This window comes from Vulpes lagopus, chromosome 8 (genome assembly GCF_018345385.1).
Source record: "Vulpes lagopus strain Blue_001 chromosome 8, ASM1834538v1, whole genome shotgun sequence".
Lineage (NCBI taxonomy): Eukaryota > Metazoa > Chordata > Mammalia > Carnivora > Canidae > Vulpes > Vulpes lagopus.
In genome coordinates this window covers 131,599,688-131,617,403 of record NC_054831.1, presented here as the reverse complement: position 1 = coordinate 131,617,403, position 17,716 = coordinate 131,599,688, and the positions used below count along the sequence as shown (strand labels likewise).

General features: G+C 60.1%; 2 protein-coding genes across 6 annotated transcripts in view; both read left to right on the top strand.

Annotated features, from left to right (window-relative positions):
• Positions 1-17,716, top strand: part of KAZN (kazrin, periplakin interacting protein) — a 785,323-nt gene that overhangs the window by 680,988 nt on the left and 86,619 nt on the right. The gene's annotated exons all lie outside the window — the stretch shown is intronic.
• LOC121497918 lies at positions 10,972-16,186 on the top strand. Its single transcript, XM_041767728.1, has 2 exons — positions 10,972-14,658; positions 14,923-16,186. The coding sequence occupies exon 1, from the start codon at positions 12,379-12,381 to the stop codon at positions 13,447-13,449; it is 1,071 nt and encodes a 356-aa protein (XP_041623662.1). The 5' UTR covers positions 10,972-12,378; the 3' UTR covers positions 13,450-14,658; positions 14,923-16,186.

Genomic DNA, 17,716 nt, shown 5'->3' with positions numbered 1-17,716 from the left:
GACGCAGGTTCCTTGGCCGCTGTTTCTGTGGCTCCACCGCAGAGAGTATTTTAAATGGAATCGTTTCCAGAATCTGCCCAGGGGCTGGAGTTCAGCATATGACAGCACCTTTGTCCATTTTGGCTACTGTTCTTTTCGTCCATCTTTGTAGCTGAGCGACGGATGTCCTCGTCTGGGGGTTTTCACACCGAGTCGTTCGGCCTGTGAGTCGGGAAGGCAAGCCCGTCAGGAGTCTCCTCCATCACTTCCCAAAGAGCGGCCCTTCCGGACTGTCCTTCAACACTTTGGGTCTAATTCTCAGTAGATTTTACTATGTATTAATATTGTAATTATAGAAATCTTCCATTTATTCTCAGAAAAACCAAAAGACTCGGGTTTTTTGGAAATAAGCAGACACACCCTCTTGGACACACTCTCGTCTGGTACTGGCTCTAGAAGCATGTTGCAGAGCCCAACTTCCCTTTCCTATTCGGGGAAAAAGTACACCCAGGGCAGCTGGGCGGCTCAGTGGTTGAGCATCTGCCTTCGGCTCAGGGCATGATCCCGGGGTCCTGGGATCGAGTTCCGCATCGGGCTCCCCGCAGGGAGCCTGCTTCTCCCTCTGCCTGTGTCTCCGCCTCTCTCTGTCTCTTGTGAATAAATAGACAAAATCTTTTAAAAAAGAAAAAAGAAAGAAAGAAAGAAATGCACCCATTCTGCAGGTGGGATGATTGAGGTGGGTCCCTGTTGAGTAGTAACGTTGCAGCTGATACTTAATTAGTTCTCAGAACGTGCCAGGCTCTCTCCTGATTGCATGGCCTTCACGAGCTCACTGTGAGATGGGTAGTGTTTGTTCGCCTCAGTTTCCCCATCGGTGGCACAGCAGTGAGAGAGGTTAAGGAGTTTTTCTGAGGTCTCTGGGATTGTAGGTTTTAGAGTCCAGACTTCCTGGATGTCCACTGAGCCTGGTTTCCAAGCCTCTATTCTTAGCAGATTCCAAGCAGACCCTTCTCTGATTGCTCGGGCCTTGGGGGCAGAGGAAGACAGCGGGATGGGAGGAGAGGAAGGAGGAGCGGGTGTGGACGTGGGAGCGCAGCTCAGAGACCCCTGGAGGTACAGGGGTCCCTCCCTTTGAGAAAGTTCATGTCACGCCACTTTGCCTTTATGAAAGACCCACATTAGTACTTGGTTTTGCTAACTGAAAAAAACCTGAAAGGATTATTTTTACTTCTACCAAAAAAAAAAAAAAAGTAAAAATAGGATTCAGCATTTGTTTGGCAGCACGCTGTTGTAGGGGCAGCACGTGTGGCCCCGCCAAGTGCCCCCACCCCGGAACCACGCTCCGCATCCGAGCTCCAGCCGTCAGAGCGTCACGCACATCTGGGAGCATCTATGCTCGTCTCCGGTTGTGGGGCGCGTGTCCTAGCAAGATGGGTCCTGAGGTACCAGGAAAGCCTAGGAGGGGTTCTCCTGGGGGTCCGGGAGGGCTCACAACTCTCCCCGTGTAAGTCCATGACAGTCGCTCTGGGCCCTGCAGCACCGAGGCCCCGGAAGGCTGCCCCGAGGCTGTGCCGCGGCTGCAGACCTTGGGCCTCTGCTGTAGGCGAACCCCCACTCCCTCCCCGGAAGGGCTGGCGATTGGTGGGCTCAAAGGAGAACAAACGTGTGGGAAGAGCCACGTTCCCAAGCGCCTTTCCCAGCCGTCGCCCCAGACCTCACTAAATCCTCTTGGAGCCGTGGCCGCCGCCCGTGAAGTGCTGAGCCCACGTCCCCCGGACACGGTCAGGACACGGCCCGGGGCCTCGAGCAGGAAAAGGAAAGCCTGGCTGGCCTGTCCTCGGAGGGGGGCTTTGGTGTGAGCAGGCGGGGAGGCGCCCTGGCTCGGCTGGCGTGAGCGCGGGCCCAAGAGGGCCATGGACACGGGTCAAGTCAGACGGGGGTCTCTCTCTCTCTTTTTTTTTTAAAGATTTTATTTATTTATTCATGAGAGACACACAGAGAGGCAGAGACAGGCAGAGGGAGAAGCAGGCCCCCTGCGGGGACCCCCCACATGCAGGACTCGAACCCAGGACCCCAGGATCACACCCTGAGCCGGAGGCAGATGCTCAACCACTGAGCCGCCCAGATGCCCCTCTGATGGGTCTTGACCATGATTTTCCTCAACCTTGGTTTGGGGACACTGTGCTGGCCTCAGAGACCCGGGGCAAAGGCAGGGGTGCAGGGGTGGGGGTGCCCTCCCTGAAGGAGCTGCCCCTGCTGATATCTGGTCAGGAAAGGAGAAGGTGGTCCTTCCCCGCCTCGAGTGAAACACAGGGGACCAGTGGGGAGCAGGGGTCGCCAGCCTTCCCGAGAGCCACCCGGGGTCATTCACCCTGTGCTGAGCCCTCCACGCACCTTATTTTTGTGTTATCCTCAGAACGACCCCATGACACAGGTGCAGTCTGCCCAGCTATGGTTGGGGAAACTGAGGCTCCGGGAGGATGGTGCGGCCTGCACGTCTCAGGGTTTGACCTTGAAAGCCCGTGCGTGACGCAGATCCGTGACTGCCCACCGCTGGTAGCTCCTGATCACTAGGTATCGCTTCGCTGTTCACAAATCAGGCCCTCGGGGTGGATCTGGGAGCAAAAAAAAGACAAAAGATGCATTTCTCGTGGAGCCTGCATCCTAGAAGGGTCCTGCTGTGCAACACCCTGGCCCCAACTCTTTGTGGCATAAAACAACCACCGTTTTCCTTACATGTCATGATTTTGTGTCGGGACGTGGCCAGGCCCAACGGGACAGTTCTGAGCTCCGGCCCAGCCGGCCCTTCTTGGCATTTGCTCGCCTAGGAAATAAGTGTCGCTGCCAAGATGCGCCGCACGCGGTGGTCACCGCGGTACCTGTGTCGCCTCCAAGCCCTTAGCGGCCCGCACGACCACCCGCAGGTGCAGGGAGACACGTCCTCCCGGGGGGTTCTGATTGGCCCGACAGCCCCAGAACTGTGGATACGTGTGGCAGCTTGGCGGATCTCCAGATAACCACGCTGAGCGCCACGGCCGGGGAGAAGAAACAGAGGGTGTCCCGGACGATTTTCCCTCCGCGTGAGACCCTAGCAAATGGACGTGAATCGTAAGGTGCGAGGGCTGAGCGGGCTGATGGCTTCTCCGGGGGATGCCCGGTCGGATGGTGACAGCCGGTGCCAGGCTAGATCCGGACGGCCGATTCCGTGTCACTTATAATCAGTAAAGCTCTATTGAGAGGAGCCTAAGGTGAATCAGGAGTCCCGGGGGTGGGGCGTTTGGGGGCGGGGAGCGGGCCACAGAGGGGACCCAGCCCCTGTACTGTCACAGCCCTGCACGCGGGGCTCCTGGGCTCACCTTCCAGGGACAGGCGGAGACCCGAGAGGTCCCAGGCTACACGCCTGCGGCCCCGGCTCCCGGCCCAGCTCTTTAAATAGCTCCAAGCAGGGGAGTCTGGGGGGCTCAGCAGTGGAGCATCTGCCTTTGGCTTACGGCGTGACCTCAGGGTCCCAGGATCGAGTCCCGCGTCCGGCTCCCTGCATGGAGCCTGCTTCTCCCTCTGCCTGTGTCTCTGCCTCTCTGTGTGTCTCTCATGAATAAATGAATAAAATCTTTTAAAAAATAAAAAATCAAGCTCCAAGCACAGGGACTGGCCAGGCGGGGCCACAAGCTACTGCTACTCACCAGGCAAGCTCTCGTGCCCGAGCCTGGCCAATGGCACAGAACGGGGAGAGGCATTTTTTTGGCCCTGAGCTAAAAACTCAGAACAATGTGGAAACTTAGAAAGAAGCACTGCAGGACCGCTCAGGGCCAGGTGCTGTTGGAGAGAAGAGGTGGAGGTGAAACACCCAGCGGCTCCTGGCGCGTATGTAAATGATATAACATTTATGTATTTACTGCACATTTTTATGGGCCCGGGACGCTCGGGCTGTAAATCCCGTGAGTTCTCTTGGGTGACCCCCCCACACACACACCTCTTTCAGACCAGGACTGAGAGAAGGCGCAGTAGCCTGCCGGAAAGGTGGAATTTAGACCCGGGAAGGCGTGCCCGGCTCTAGGACCCACGTGATTGAGCCAGTAGGCGGCACAGCCCCGTGGGGGGCCCAACGCTGTTTGTTTAAGCGGTTAACAGTTTGTTTTTATGATAAATCGTTGGTGACGTGGATCCTGGGAACAGGCTGGGCCTGTGAATCAGAGGCAGTGGGGCGCATCGGAGCGGGCGGTCCGGAGGCCGCGGCCCTGGCCTGCCCGTTGCCCTTGACCTCTGCAGCCTCTCCTGGAAAATGGGAGGGTTGGGCTGAGTGTTCTTAGGAACCCCGTTGCCACGCACTGCGAGCAGCAGCCTCAGAGTGCAGGGGCCGGAGGGGGCGGGGGATAACCGCCAAGGAAGCCGGACAGGAGCCCGGACAAGCCCGAGGCTCCGACCTCCTGCGGGAGCGTGGAAGGAGGGCACGTCGCTGGTCACACGCGCTGGGCCGCTGCATGCCCCGGGGCCTGCCCCTCACTCCCCCCAGTACCCCAGGCTCAGGGTTTACACGCCCGCTGACTCTGGAGAAGTGGCTCATCTACGAGCTTTGGATCATGAAGATCTAGAAGAATCGTGATTCAGGGTGATTCAGGCCCAAGGGAAGGAAGGAGTCTTGAGCAGGAGCCCAAGGCTTCAGGATGGTCGATGCCCCCACCGCTGCCAAGCACCAGGAGGAGGCCGTGCCGAGCTTCCCTTGTCAGGTTTGCTCCTTGGCTGCCCTGGAGACGGTGCCCAGCCAGGGGCAGCCGGAGCGCCGGCCTTCCTGCTGCGATCAACCCGCCCCTCTCCCGGCCCGTGTGCCGCAGCGGGCTCACCACCCGCAGGGGGCTCAGAAAGTGGGCCCTGAGGTGGAGGCATGAGATTGAAAACATCTTGGAGGCTTTGAGCCCGTCACTTCCCGGGGGAGTGGCTGTTGACTGCACATTTTAGGGCCAGGAGCGTCTGGAGAGCAGGGTCTGAGGCGTCTTGTCTCTGTATGTCTGCAACCTCCATCCTGCTGCTAAGCAGTACGCAGGGCTGCGGCCAGGAGGGACCGAGCAGGGACGAGGTGCTTGTGGGGCCCCCCGGGCTGGCACTGAGCAGCTGCTCAGGACCGGGGAAGAGCAGGGTGAGGGCCCACGGCCCCCAGGCACGGCCCCCAGGCTGTCACAAGTTCCGGAAGGTCCTGCCTCGTGGGGCAGTGGCCCCAGGGCTGGCTTCTCCGGTTCTGTGACCTGTGGGTGCCATCCCGAGCGCCGAGCGCCGACCTTTGTCTCCCGCCACAAAGACCAGTGGAATGCGTCCTGCTCCCCTGCTTCTGAGTCATTCAAGGAATCTGCGCTGGGCACTGGGGTCAGTGGAGAGGAAGCGCACACCCCTTTCTTCCTCATAGTTTAGGTGGCTGCAGATTGGGGGAGACGCACTTCCTTCTTGGGCAGACCGGCGGGGGTGGCCCTGGGTGGCACCCCAGGGAGGACCGGGGGCTGTGGGCGGTCCCACCAAAGCCGGGCCGCTTCTGGCTAAAGGAGCGAGCGTGGCTTCGGAGGACAGACCGACCAAGCCCGTCGAGGGCCCGGCCCCGCACCGCCCTGCCAGTGCCCGACCTCTCACCTGCTCCCCGGGGCTGGGCTGAGCGCCCAGGTGAGCCTTGAGCCCGCCGGCAGGTGCATGTTGGTGTCTTGAGGGCAGGATTTCTGCTCCAGGCAAAGTCTGTGTCCCCGAGGGCTCCCGTCTTTGTCCCATCCCCAGCCGTGGCTCTTTCAGTCCTTGGGCACTGCACGCAGAGTCGGAACGGTTCTTCTGGATCTTCACAGCCCAGAGCTCGTGGGCGAACCAACGGCTTCTCCAGGATCGGGGCCTGCGAAGGTTGATGGCTGTTGTTTGGGAACAGGACTCTGGAGGCTCATCAGAGCCCCTGGGTCCGGGGGAGGAGCAGAGGGAGGAGCGGGTTGGCCGTGTTTTGCTGGATGTCAGGATTATCAAAGGCACCTGGTGACTTGCTGGATTATGAGTGTGGGGTCAGTTACAGGTGTGTGATCCCTGGATGGGCGTGTTGTGTCCCCTCCTCAGATGACAGGTTCCCCCTTTATGGGATCTTCCATACCCACCAGTGAAGCCCCTAGAGAGTCGTCTGCTTGTTGGAGCTCCTTTCCACCAAGAGGGCTTCTTCTTCTCAGTCTTCTGGAAGCTCAAACACCTGCCCCTCACCAGGCTGGAGCAGATTTAAGGAGCAGTTTCACGTTGGTGCTGGTGGCCGCGGGGCACCTGGAGGGCAGGCTGCAGGCGCTGCTTGCCGCATTACTCCCCTGCGGGTGTGGAGGGGCGAGGCGGCCTTTCCAGGCTGCTCCCCACAGGGGACACGATGCCAAGACACGGTGGCCTCTGTTGGTGAATAATTTGGGATTGGGATTTACAGGGAGAGGGCAGTGGCCCGCGGTAAGGGGGCTTCCCCCCTGCCATGTTCACACTCTGGGGGGGGCTCCAGGAGCAGGGCCAGCGGAGACGTCCCTGTTCATACCGACCAATCAGAAGGGAAGGGAAGGTGCTCCTCTGAGTTTCTGAGGTCAGCCCAAGTTCTCAGGAAAGAAATGAAGACCAGAAGGGAGGGGATGGATGTCTGGGTGGCTCAGCAGTTAGGTGCCTGCCTTCAGCCCAGGGCGTGATCCTGGGATCGAGTCCTGCATCGGGCTCCCTGCATGGGGCCTGCTTCTCCCTCTGCCTGTGTCTCTGCCTCTCTCTGTGTGTCTCTCATGAATAAATAAATAAAATCTTTAAAAAAAAAAAAAAAAGAACTAAAAGAAAACCGGAAGGGAGTGTCCTCTGCTGAACACCTGCAGAGTGCCGTCCACACGGGGAAAGCCACCGGTAGCTCGTGGCATCCTCCCCACCGTCCTACAGGATACCTCAAAGTCTCCCTTTTATGTGTGAAGAACAGAAGCTCCTGAGGTCGCGTGGGTGGCAGAGACAGGACCTGGCTCCCCTCGAACCTTGGGCAGGTTGCTCGCCCGCCCCGTCTCCATGGGCAGCGCAGGGATTATAGCAGCACCTGCCCCACAGTCCTGAGGGTTAAATGAGAAAATTCATAGAAAGAGATTAGAACAGCAAGATCCATTTAGGAAATACCAGCTGCTCTTCCTTTGTCGTTATTCTTTTACTGAGCCCAGTGCGACTGTACCATTGATGCTCCAACCTGGGAGGGCTTCACAGGAGAGGGAGGGCCTACGAAAGCTGTACTGGGACCAGAGGAGTAAACTGGGACTGTCCCAGACAGACAGGACCCGTAGCCCTTGAGCGACACACGGGGTCCGAGTAGGTGGACAGATGCCGGGCAGGCACTCCGGGTCAGGGGGTGACCTAGGCCAAGGTGTGGAGGTTGGATGCTCGTGGTACCCGCAGGTGACCGTGAGGGGGCCAGCCGTGGAGCTCACCTGCCCTGCTGGACAGGAAGAGGAACTTCTCCGCTGCACCCTTGATAAGGAGGGTTCCAGGCTACTGCTGTTACGCACCCACAGGGCCCCTGTGCGTCCCAGTGGAGCCGAGCGCTCTGGGGAGTTGGGTTCCCAGAAGGGTCAGAGCAGCCTCCCCTCTGGAATAGTGGAGTCCAAGAGATGCTCGGGGAAGACCTTTCCCCAGAGAGAGGGAGGAAGGTGGCCAGGACCTGCAGACCAGGCTCTGGGGGCCAAGACGTGCCCCCAGCTAAGCTGGAAGCTGGTCCCAGACCCATGTCCTGACTCCCGGCCTCGCCGAACACTTAGTGGGGTCCTCGCTTTTTACTGTCTCTGTTCCTAAAATGGATTTCTAAAAACTATAATGGAATCTTGACCAGTAGAGGAGGATCTTAGCTCAAAAAATGTAGACCGATCACCAATCTGTAAATGTGGGTTTTCTTAGGCATTAATGGGGCTCCCACTACCCTGTGTGGAGTCTTGGTGCAAATTAGAAGCAACCATACAGACAGATGAAGAAAACACACCCCTTCCCATCGAACACAGTCCTGTGGCCCTACTGATGCCTGAAGTGTCTCTGGGCCCTTAAAATGCAGTCCTTGGGTGGAGGTGAGCAGGCTTGGACCTGGGAGAGTCGGACAAGGGCTCCCCTCCCATCCCCTCTGAGTCGAGGCGACTGTTGTTAGCACCCCGAGACCTCGGGAGTGCCTGGCATGGGGGCCAGCAGGAGCTGGTGACCCTGTAACAGCCGGGAGGACTGGAGGCACAATGCTGGATCTCTCCACCACCTGGATTTTCTTTTTTTTTTAAGATCTTATTTGTTTATTTTAGAGAGAGAAGAGTATGCAAGTTGAGGAGAGGGAGAGGCAGAAAGTCTCAGATCTACGCTGAGCATGGTGTACGGGGCTCAGCCTCACGACCCCGAGACCATGACCTGAGCTGAAACCAAGAGTCGGACACCACCAGCTGAGCCACCCAGACGCCCCTCACCACCTGAATTTCTAAAGACACCTGCCTGTGGCCCATGAGCCTCGTACAGGACATGCAGGTGCTCCCTCAGAAAAAGAAGTTCCAGTTAATAGCGACAGCTCACCCAGGCTCCCTCCAGCCAGCACCCTTGGCCACTTGCTCGGAGCACTGTTTAGAGAGCTCTTCCCACGGGAGGAGCCTGGCAGCTTGTCCTTGATCATGAGAACGAAAGGCCAGAATATTGCTGTTGCCTGTCGGAGACACAGCAGGGAGCTTTTTTACCCCAGAAATGAGAAGGGCCCGCTCCTGAGGTTTGTCCAGACACCAGAGCACTCCTTCCCCTTACACCAGTGCTGGCATTTCATTTTGAGCACCACTTGTCTGCCTTGTTGGTGCCCAGGTGGGTGGGCACAGCGGGGTTATGTATCACCCTCCTGCCCCTGCTGGATGCCCAGCCTGGCACATCTGGGATGAGCCCCGGACTTGGCCCGGAGGCCAGAGCCTTCATCCCAGGGCTGCAAGTAGAAGCAGTAAATTAAGAAGATGCAAATTTAACCCCCCCAGAGATGTTATTGTTCACCTCTCAGATTGGTGAAAATGCAAAGGTCACACCAACATGCCTGCGGGAAATAGCACTCTCACACACGATGGGCAGAAAGGCCGGACGGTATGACCCCAGGGGGGCAAATTGAGGTACATCGAGCAAAATCCCATATGCATTGCCCACTGACCCACTTCGAGGATAAGACATGGCGAGTATGAAACAAGCTTCTCTATGCTCCTCATAGACAGCATCCGAGGCTTAAAGAACGAAGAACGGGAAGCCAGTCTTGAAGTTTAAATAGATTTGCAGATAGTGTTCTTGGTCTAACAGCTCCAGGCTTACTTTGTTACCATGGAATAAAGCAAATAGGTAAACATACATTGTCAGGTACCAGGACTGTCTCTGTGGGAAACGGGAATTTGAAATGGGAGCAGGTGTTGGATGGGAGCTGGAGGCATCGATGTGCTCTTGATTTTATTTATATGTATATTGTGTGCATCGATTTTATACATGTGCACGTAGAGCTAAGATTGACAAGTCGCAACCACAGAGAGGACGGGGAAGCAGTGACCCGGGTAGCAGCGCACACGCCTGGGGCCCACAGCCCTGTTTCTCAGCGCTGCTCCCCCCGTGGGAAGGAGCGAGGGGCTCCTTAGGCCCACCTGCAGGATCCCAGGTGTCGGGCAGTGCAAAGTAAGAAGGTGTGACGAGAACATTGTAGAAAGCAAGGGACGGAGGAGTCAGGGACCGGGCCCTGGTTGGAAGAGAGGGCTGCCGCCACGGATGAGACCGTGGAACATCCGAAACAATGAGAAAATGAGACTCTTCACGGGGGACGGAGGGGAGAAGGGAAAGCTAGTCAGTAAATGTGTAATCAGCGAGAAAAGCACCCGCGCCGGCAAACGGCCCTACTGTGGGCCTCCTGATAGGACCCAGCCAGAGGACACAACGTCACCCGTGGGTTGGTTGGATTGGAAGCAGGGCAGCTTCGGCGTCACCAAAGACCCAGAGAAGGCAAAGGGAACCCCCGAGGTTGAAGGAGAACCAGGAGTCGGGGTGGCTCCGTGGCATGTGTGACTCTGCTTGGGATCGTGGCCCAGGGGGTGGGAAAGCCCCAGAAGCCGGGGAGGCGGTTCCATCGGTTCCATCGGTTCCATCGGTTCCATCGGTTCCATCGGTGGTGGCGCACAGCGAGGCTCGGCCCAGCGCTCAGGCCGGCCCGGCGGGTCCGCAGCCCTGCCTCAGCCCCAGACGCCTCCCCCAGTGGCGCCCTGCGCTGGCCCCGGGCCGGGAGCAGATGTTAAGCCTCGTTTGCAGATAGGAAACGCGTGTACACTGATATTGCTTCCCTTGATGAATATTTTAATATTAAAGCAGCAAATCCCAGAAAGTGCTGACCTGCCGCTCTTCTTGGTTGGCGCGTTCGAGGCAGTTGTACCGGCCTGCTGGGGGCCAGCCTGAGCGCGGGCCACGGGAGGAGCACGGGGCGCCTCGAGCGCGGTGTGGGTGCGCCCGCCCCTCCTCCAGTGGGATTCGCAGGACCTCGGGGATACCGTCGCCATCCGCCTCTGAAGTCCCCCGAGGCAGTGGCTCAACTCCAGATCTCCCAGTCTAAGCTGTGTGCCGGGGGCCGTGGGACTGTGTTGGGATCCTGGCTGGCCACCTCCCCGGGGGCTGCATCTACCCAAGGCTGAGTGATGAGCAGGTCCTCAAGAAGCCGCGGCTGGTGCTGCCTTTTCCGTGTTCGATTTAATCAAATGCACAACACCGGGCACCGTGCCAGGTATCGGAAGCGGAGAGAGTCGCTCGTTCCAGAAATATCGATGGACCCCTGGCCACATGCCAGGCCCAGGGCTAGGTGCTGAGCATATCGTGGAGAGCAGAACAGCTCAGCAGTTTAGAGGGGGAGTCAAGTAATAAATTAGTGAACAGACGAGGAAAAGATAAGATAGAAGCACGTGCCATAAGGGACTAAGAGGGGGCGGCTTGGAAGGCTGCGGGGGGGGGGGGGGGGGGGGGGGCGTGGCTCGCAGTAGTGGCCCAGAAGGCCTCTCTGAGGCAGGGGCCTCCAACTCAAGGCTGATGGGGAGGCATCAGGGGGGCAGCCCGCCAGGCGGGGGTACAGAGAGGCCGGTGTGGCTGGAGGGCGAAGGACAGGGAGGGACAGGGCGATGACGACAGGCTGGTTCAGGCGGAGCTTCGCCATCCCAGTGAGGCGTCAGATTTTTTTATTTGGGCTGGTTTTAAGCAGGGAAGCAGCTCAACCTGATTTGCATTAGAAGCAGCCCCCTGGCCGCCCTGTGCAGAAGGGACCCGGGTAGGGGTGGTCGTAGGAGGCTCTCAGGAGGCTACCGCCATCCTCCATCCTCCGGCACGACAGGTTTGGAGAATCCACCTGACTTGCTGGCAGATCAGATGCGGGAGAGAGAAGACGACATCTCCCAGGGGTGTGGCTGGGCCCCTGGTGTGGGGCAGTTCCTCCTCCAGCCTGCGGGCGTGGGGAGCCCTGGCAGGCTTTCAGGCAGGGCGCGCTGGGGTCCCACTGGGGTCTAGGAAGCCAGCCCGGAGGCATAGACGCAGAGTCCAGCCGGGAGCCAGAGGCCTGGCCAGGGAGGAGGGGAGGGAGGGCAGGTGGGTCTCCCTGCAGAGGATGCAGTAGGCAGGGGCGGGGCCTGTTTCCTCCTCATGTGTGGCCTCCAGCCCCTCACCAGGGGTCCTGCACGGTCACCTCCTCCTCTTGGCTTCCTGCGTCTTCCTTCAGGGGAGGGAGAATGTGCCTCTCCCCTGTGGGGACGACGTTCCCAGGCAAAGCAGCGTTCCCACGGCTTGGCATCAGGGTTTCCACCCCCACCCGGCCCGCCCTCTCCTCCCAGCCTGCAGGAGCAGAGCCGGCCTCGGGGAGGAGTGAGGGCTGCCCTGCCCAGCCCTGCTGGAGGGGGTTGTAATTAGAAACAGGGCGGCTGCTTAGACTAATGATACTCCACTCTCAGAATTGCTGTCCTAGGCTCTGGCTTTCTTGAAGCCAGAAAATCCAATAACCCCGGGTTACGTTCAGTCCGGATATAGTGCTGATTGGATTTGTGAAATCCATCCAGCGAGCTGTATTCTGATCATTACCTGTTTGGCGGAGGGGGGTGGCGGCTGTCACTCAGCCGGTGGACAGCAAGTTCGCTCCCAAGGGCCGGCCTGACCCAGGTGGGGTCGGGTGTGCAGCCCAGCCCCGGAGGCCGTGGAATTGAGGGAAGACTGGCTGCTGGCTCCTGCCCTCACGCCGTCAGCCCCAGCTCTGAGCACACTGCTGCTGCGTGCAGGACCCCCTCCCCCGCTCTTGGGGTCCCCACACGCGACCGTCTCCTGGACAGCGAGCTTTCCCAGAGCCGCGTGCACCCCACCTTCCCAGCCAGGCTCCAAGGAGCACAGGTCAGCATTTCCTAAATGACTCAAGGTCGCCCGGGAATATTCATTTCTGTACTTGGGAAAATGTGGTTGCACAGTCCGTTTGCACCGGGTTCTCTTAGCCTTCCTCTCAGACTGCGGCCTGTCACTTGTCTGTTGTCAGGCTGCCTCTTGGCATCGATGGAGGCCATAATGTGCGGAGGCTGGGATTGCAGGAGCTGGGTTCAAATCCTGGGACCTTGCAGGATCTTGCACCCATCCCTCGGCCCCTCTGAGGATCAGTTTGTTCATCTGCAAAGTAGGGAGGACACCAGGACCTGCCTGGAAGCGGGGCAGGGGGGATGGATTGTCAGCTCGGCCAGCTGCCCGGGGCACGAGCAGCCCCCAGGACCAGAGGGACACCTTTACTCTTGGTCCCTTCTTGCTCGCCCCGCCAGGCTTCAGACCCAGCACGGAGCAGCCCGTGAGCCCCCAAGGCCACTGCTGCAGCAGCAGGAGGACGCTGAGGGGACACGGGAGCCTGTGGGAGCCCCGTGCGCTGGACCACGGGCAGAGAGGGAGAATCCGAGCTCCGCATTAGCACCTCCATGTGCACTTCTGCTGGGATGTGACCCTCCCGGGACTCCCCCAGGTGCCAGCGCCGGGCTGGGCCCAACTATCCCACTGGGCAGCGAGGCCTGGGAGCTTATGACTTCCCCACGGCCTTCCCGCAGAGCCCGGGTGCATCCAGCACTCACTGTTACTGGCTCCACGGCACCGGGAGCCCAGGGCACCACGTCCCTGAACTGGGCCTCCATCCCCATAGCCCTGCTGTCAGAGAGGCGGGAACCAGCACTCGGCCCCACGCCAGCCTCCAGCCACCAGTGGGGCCGGCCACGGCTCTGCCCTTCTCACCCATTCTGCTCCTTAACTGGCTTCTCCTTTCCTGCCCTCAGCATTTTGTGCAAAGCAGCCGTCTTGCCAGAAGCCCCTTCCTGCCTGGCCCAGGCACCCTCAGGCAGCGCCAGCGCCGTTGCTTATTCATCTTTTCCTTCAGTTATTCCGGGCTGGAGAGCTGCTGACCCACAGATACGTTCTGTTGAGCCTGTGCGCTGCTTATTTCGTGTTTGAATGTGTTGCTACTGTTCACAAGTCAGAAGTGATTCACAGTGCGGATTTCCACCTTTTTTTGGAAAACAGGCAGGTCTAACCCCCCCCTCGGGGCCCTGATGCATCCGATGGGCAGCCCGCTGGAGCCACCCCCTTAGACAACTTGCGGCACCCCGCCCAGCCCCCTCTGCCCGGCCTCTGTCCCCCGGACCAGGCACACCAGCTTGCAGTCTCCTCCCGCCAGCAGAGCTGGCCCAGCCCTCTGGGCCCGCAGTCCTCGGTCCCCCACCCGCACCCTTCAATGTGCTCTGGGTCACCCGGTGGGCTTCTCTCTCGCTTCCCTCTGCAGCCACAGCCTCTGCCTCTGCTTCCTGACCCCCCTCCCTCTCTCTCACTCTCTTGCCGGCAAGCACAGTGACTCACACCTTCCCCTTCACTTCCCGGGTCCCTTCGCAGGTGGCTGGGCGTGTGGCTGAGTCATCACCGTGTCATCAGAAGCCCGCTCGGGGCCTGGCCTGCCGTGGCTGCTCCAGGAGTGGAGAGCACGTAGCATGAGGTGCTAAGGAAGATACCAGGTCCCCCCACCCCACCCCTTCACTGCTACCCTCCCCTCCGAGGTGCAGGCAGAGACGGAGCCGCCCGGCCTGGAAGAGGTCTTGCAGGGACACGCTTTGCAGCAGGGTGCGCCGACCGGCCCGGGAGATGCTGCCGGGGGACGCCAGCCGCATCCCTGTGCTTCCTCCCGCCAGCTGCTCCTGGTCTCCCCAGGAGGCCTGCCCTCTGCACCCCCCATCCCTCCAGGTACTCTCAGTGTCAGGCCCAAGTGGTTCCCTTCACAGTACATTTCATAGTTTTTCTGACTATTTTCCGCATTTAGGCTCTTGGTTATTTGCTGTCAGCTGCCAGAGGGCAGAGGGGTCGTGCCTGATGTATTTCTGCTCTGTCCCCAGCAGCCAGACCACAGTTAGAATGTCGTGGGCTCTCGGTGAGCAAGCCAACAGACCAGTGCTCGGCCAGGAGCAGCTAACGCGTCAGGCTGGCTCTGCGGAGCAGCCCCCCGAGGATGGGGGCCAGGGCCTGGGCTGAGGGTTGGCAGCAGGACCCAGAGCCTCAGAGGCTGAGTAGGACCTCCAGAGAGGCCTCACACGGGGGCCCCACGGAGCGAAGACATCAGAGAGGCCCCCTCCAGTCCCAGCTCGGCTGCTTCGTTGCTGTGTGGCTTTGGGCAAGGTACTTAACCTCTCTGGGCCAGAGCTTTCCAACTCAGTGGGAGTTAATGCAGGGAGGTGGGTAAGGCATTCGGGGGCAGTACCTGGAAGCCGAGCACCCCGTAAACGACTGTCCGGAGGTGAGCCCGAGTTTTGAGTGTGTGTAGTTTGGAATGAGGCAGACGGGAGGCGGAGATGTGGGTCTGTGCCCTAGGGATGAGGTAGGCTGTGGATACGGTCCTGGATCCTCTCTTACCCTGTCCTCCTTGCTCCCCACTCTCCGCAGGTGGGAACTGGCTCAGGGGCTCCCCAGCCAGCTCGGGGCACAGTGGGAGGTGGGCCGTCTCCTGCTGCTCAGGGACTGATGTGGTTCTGTAGCAAGAAGACGCTCCAGAGGTTGACCTGCGTGGGTTTGGGGATTACCTGCTGTGTGGGGGCCCGGGCCCTGTGCTCCTTCTCCCCGTATCAGCTCAGCCCAAGGAGCCGTGAGGATGTTGCTAACTTCTCCCGGGAAGACAGGCAGAGCGAGCCCACCCAGCGGACGGGGCTGCGGGGGGGCGGGGCCTCCAGGGGTCACAGGGGGCCGGGCCCTCGGCTTCTGTGCTGTTCCAGCCCAAACCCTCTACCTGGACGCACGCATCAAATCCCCGCTGCATCCTGAGGCAGGTGCTCCCACTGGCTCCACTTTACCGATGAAGAAACCGAGGCACAGAGGGCTGAGATCTCTGCTCGGTGGAGCCTGAACGCGGACCCAGGCTGTCGGGCTCCAGGGCTTAGCACCTCCAACCACTCGCTCCCCCGGGAGCTGGAGTCCGCGGGTATTTGTCAAGGTCACACCCAACCCGTGGTAGTGTAGGTGGCAAGGTCGAAAGGACACGCTGGTGTTAGAGTCACACGGACCTGGGAATCCCTGCTGCGTGGCTTTAGGCAAGTCACTTCACCTCTCCGAGCCTTCATCTTACCTTGAGGACAGTGGACGTGAAAACGCCCCCTTTGCGGGGGGACAGGAGGAGGGGCACAGGCGAAGCCCTCCCAGAGGTCACCCCACGAGTGTGTGCGTCCTCCCCTTCCCCGGGGCTGCCTCCCGCCCGGTGCCTGAGCTGCAGGCGCTGGCTCCTGTCCAGAGCCTGACCTTGGCCTGGAGTTCCGCGGGGACTTCGGAAATGGCCTTGGCTGCCGCCGCGGAGAGCACTGCCCCGAACCGCTTGCAGATCAGAATCTCGGGGCGCCCCTTGCCAGGCCTTTCATGTCGCTACTTTATTTCACAAGAGCCCCGGTGTTTGTTTAGCAATGGAAGGTATTTTTAGAACTTAAAAGTAATTCTGCTCTTCGAGGAACAAGCCTGCGGATGGAGCCTCATCTGGAGCCAGGCCGGAGGCGTGTGGGCGCCGTGCCCTGGGTCTCCCCACCTCCGTGCCACTGGGTGCCGGATACCTCAGTCTGCCCTGCCTCGGCTTGGCTCTGTCCTTCGCACTGCTCTGGCTTTGGGGGGTGCTGGCTCGGGCGGTGGGCTGGGCGACGGCCCCCCTGGAACTGGAGATGTTACCTGGCGTGGCAAAAACCACTTCACAGTTAAGGATCTCTTTTTTTTTTTTTTTTTTTTTAAGATTTTATTTATTTAATCATGAGAGACACCGAGAGAGGCAGAGAGACACAGGCAGAGGGAGAAGCAGGGTCCCTGCGGGGAGCCCGATGTGGGACTCGATCCCGGGACCCCGGGGTCACGCCCTGAGCCAGAGGCAGACGCTCCACCACTGAGCCCCCCAGGCATCCCCACAGTTAAGGATCTCGAGGCCGAGGCTTATCCTGCATTATCAGGTGGACCCGATGTGGCCACAAGGGCCCTGGTCCCAGGGGGGCAGGAGCATCAGAGAGAGAGAGAGAGAGAAGAATCGGGATGTGAGGATGGAAGCAGAGGTTCAGAGTCAGAGGTTGCGCTCGTGGCTCTGCAGGGCTGGCTTTGGAGACGGAGGCAGCGCCCCGAGCCCCGAAGCGGGCGCCTCTCGAAGCTGGGAAGGCAGAGGAACAGACTTCAGCAGCTCCTGGCCCAGAGCCTCCCGAAGGACCCTGGCCCTGCCAGCACCTCGTTTGGTCCAGGACGCCCGATTGAGACTTCTGACCTCCAGAACCAGAAGACGGTAAACGTGTGTCGTTTCAAGCGTGTGGCCGTTTATTAGCACAGCAGCGGGAGCCTAGTACCAGCCCCACACCCACCCCGGCCCCGAGCACCTCCGTCCGGGCCAGGGCTGCGGGGACGCCGAGCCCCAAGGATTACCTCTGCGAGCCGGAGCTCACCTGGGATTCTTGGGAGATGTTCCTGGGAACATAAGGCCCTGACCCGGCCCCTGGTGCTCAGCACGCATGAAAGTATTACGGCGTCGTTGTCCTCGTCGTGCGTGTCGTCTGCAACAGAGAAGCAGGATGGGGTGCGGGCAGCACAGCGGCTGTGGGTTTGGATCGAAATTGCTGGAATCTGAGTTCAGATTCGAGCTTCACCCTCCCCAGGGAGGCTTTGCAGCGAAGCTCAGCCGAGTTGCTGGGCCTCGGTGTCCCCCCCTGTAGGAGGGGAGGGCAGTGCCCACGGGGGCCGGCTCGGCTCTCAGCCTCCAGGGTGAGCTGTTTCCACGGGCAGCAGCTTCCCCCGGCGTTAGTGCCGGGAGCTGGGAGTGCCCTAGCAGGGCTCCGTGTCCCACCGGAGAGCTCCAGGGTAGGAGCTGGCCTCTGTGGGCTGCCGAGGCGGAGGCCTCCGGAGGTCACGGATGACACACCTGGGCAGGACTGATGCCTGGACGTGGGTCTCGGATGTTCCCTGCCGTGGCCACAATGCGCCTGTCCTGTTGGTGAGGACACAGATTGGCCCAAGGGAGTCAGAAAGGGTTCAGCAGAGTCTGCAGAGAGAAATCCGGGTGCACCGCCTGCCCACCCTGCTGCCCAGTGGGTTTGGGCAGGAGCCGGCGGGTCTGCGGCCACACGGGCGAGGACACCGGGGAGCCTTGGGCTCTGAGCCCCCCTCCCAGAGACGACGGCGTGGGGGGCAGGAGCCCCTGCGCTGATTCAGGCCGCCCACGTGCACGCCTCGC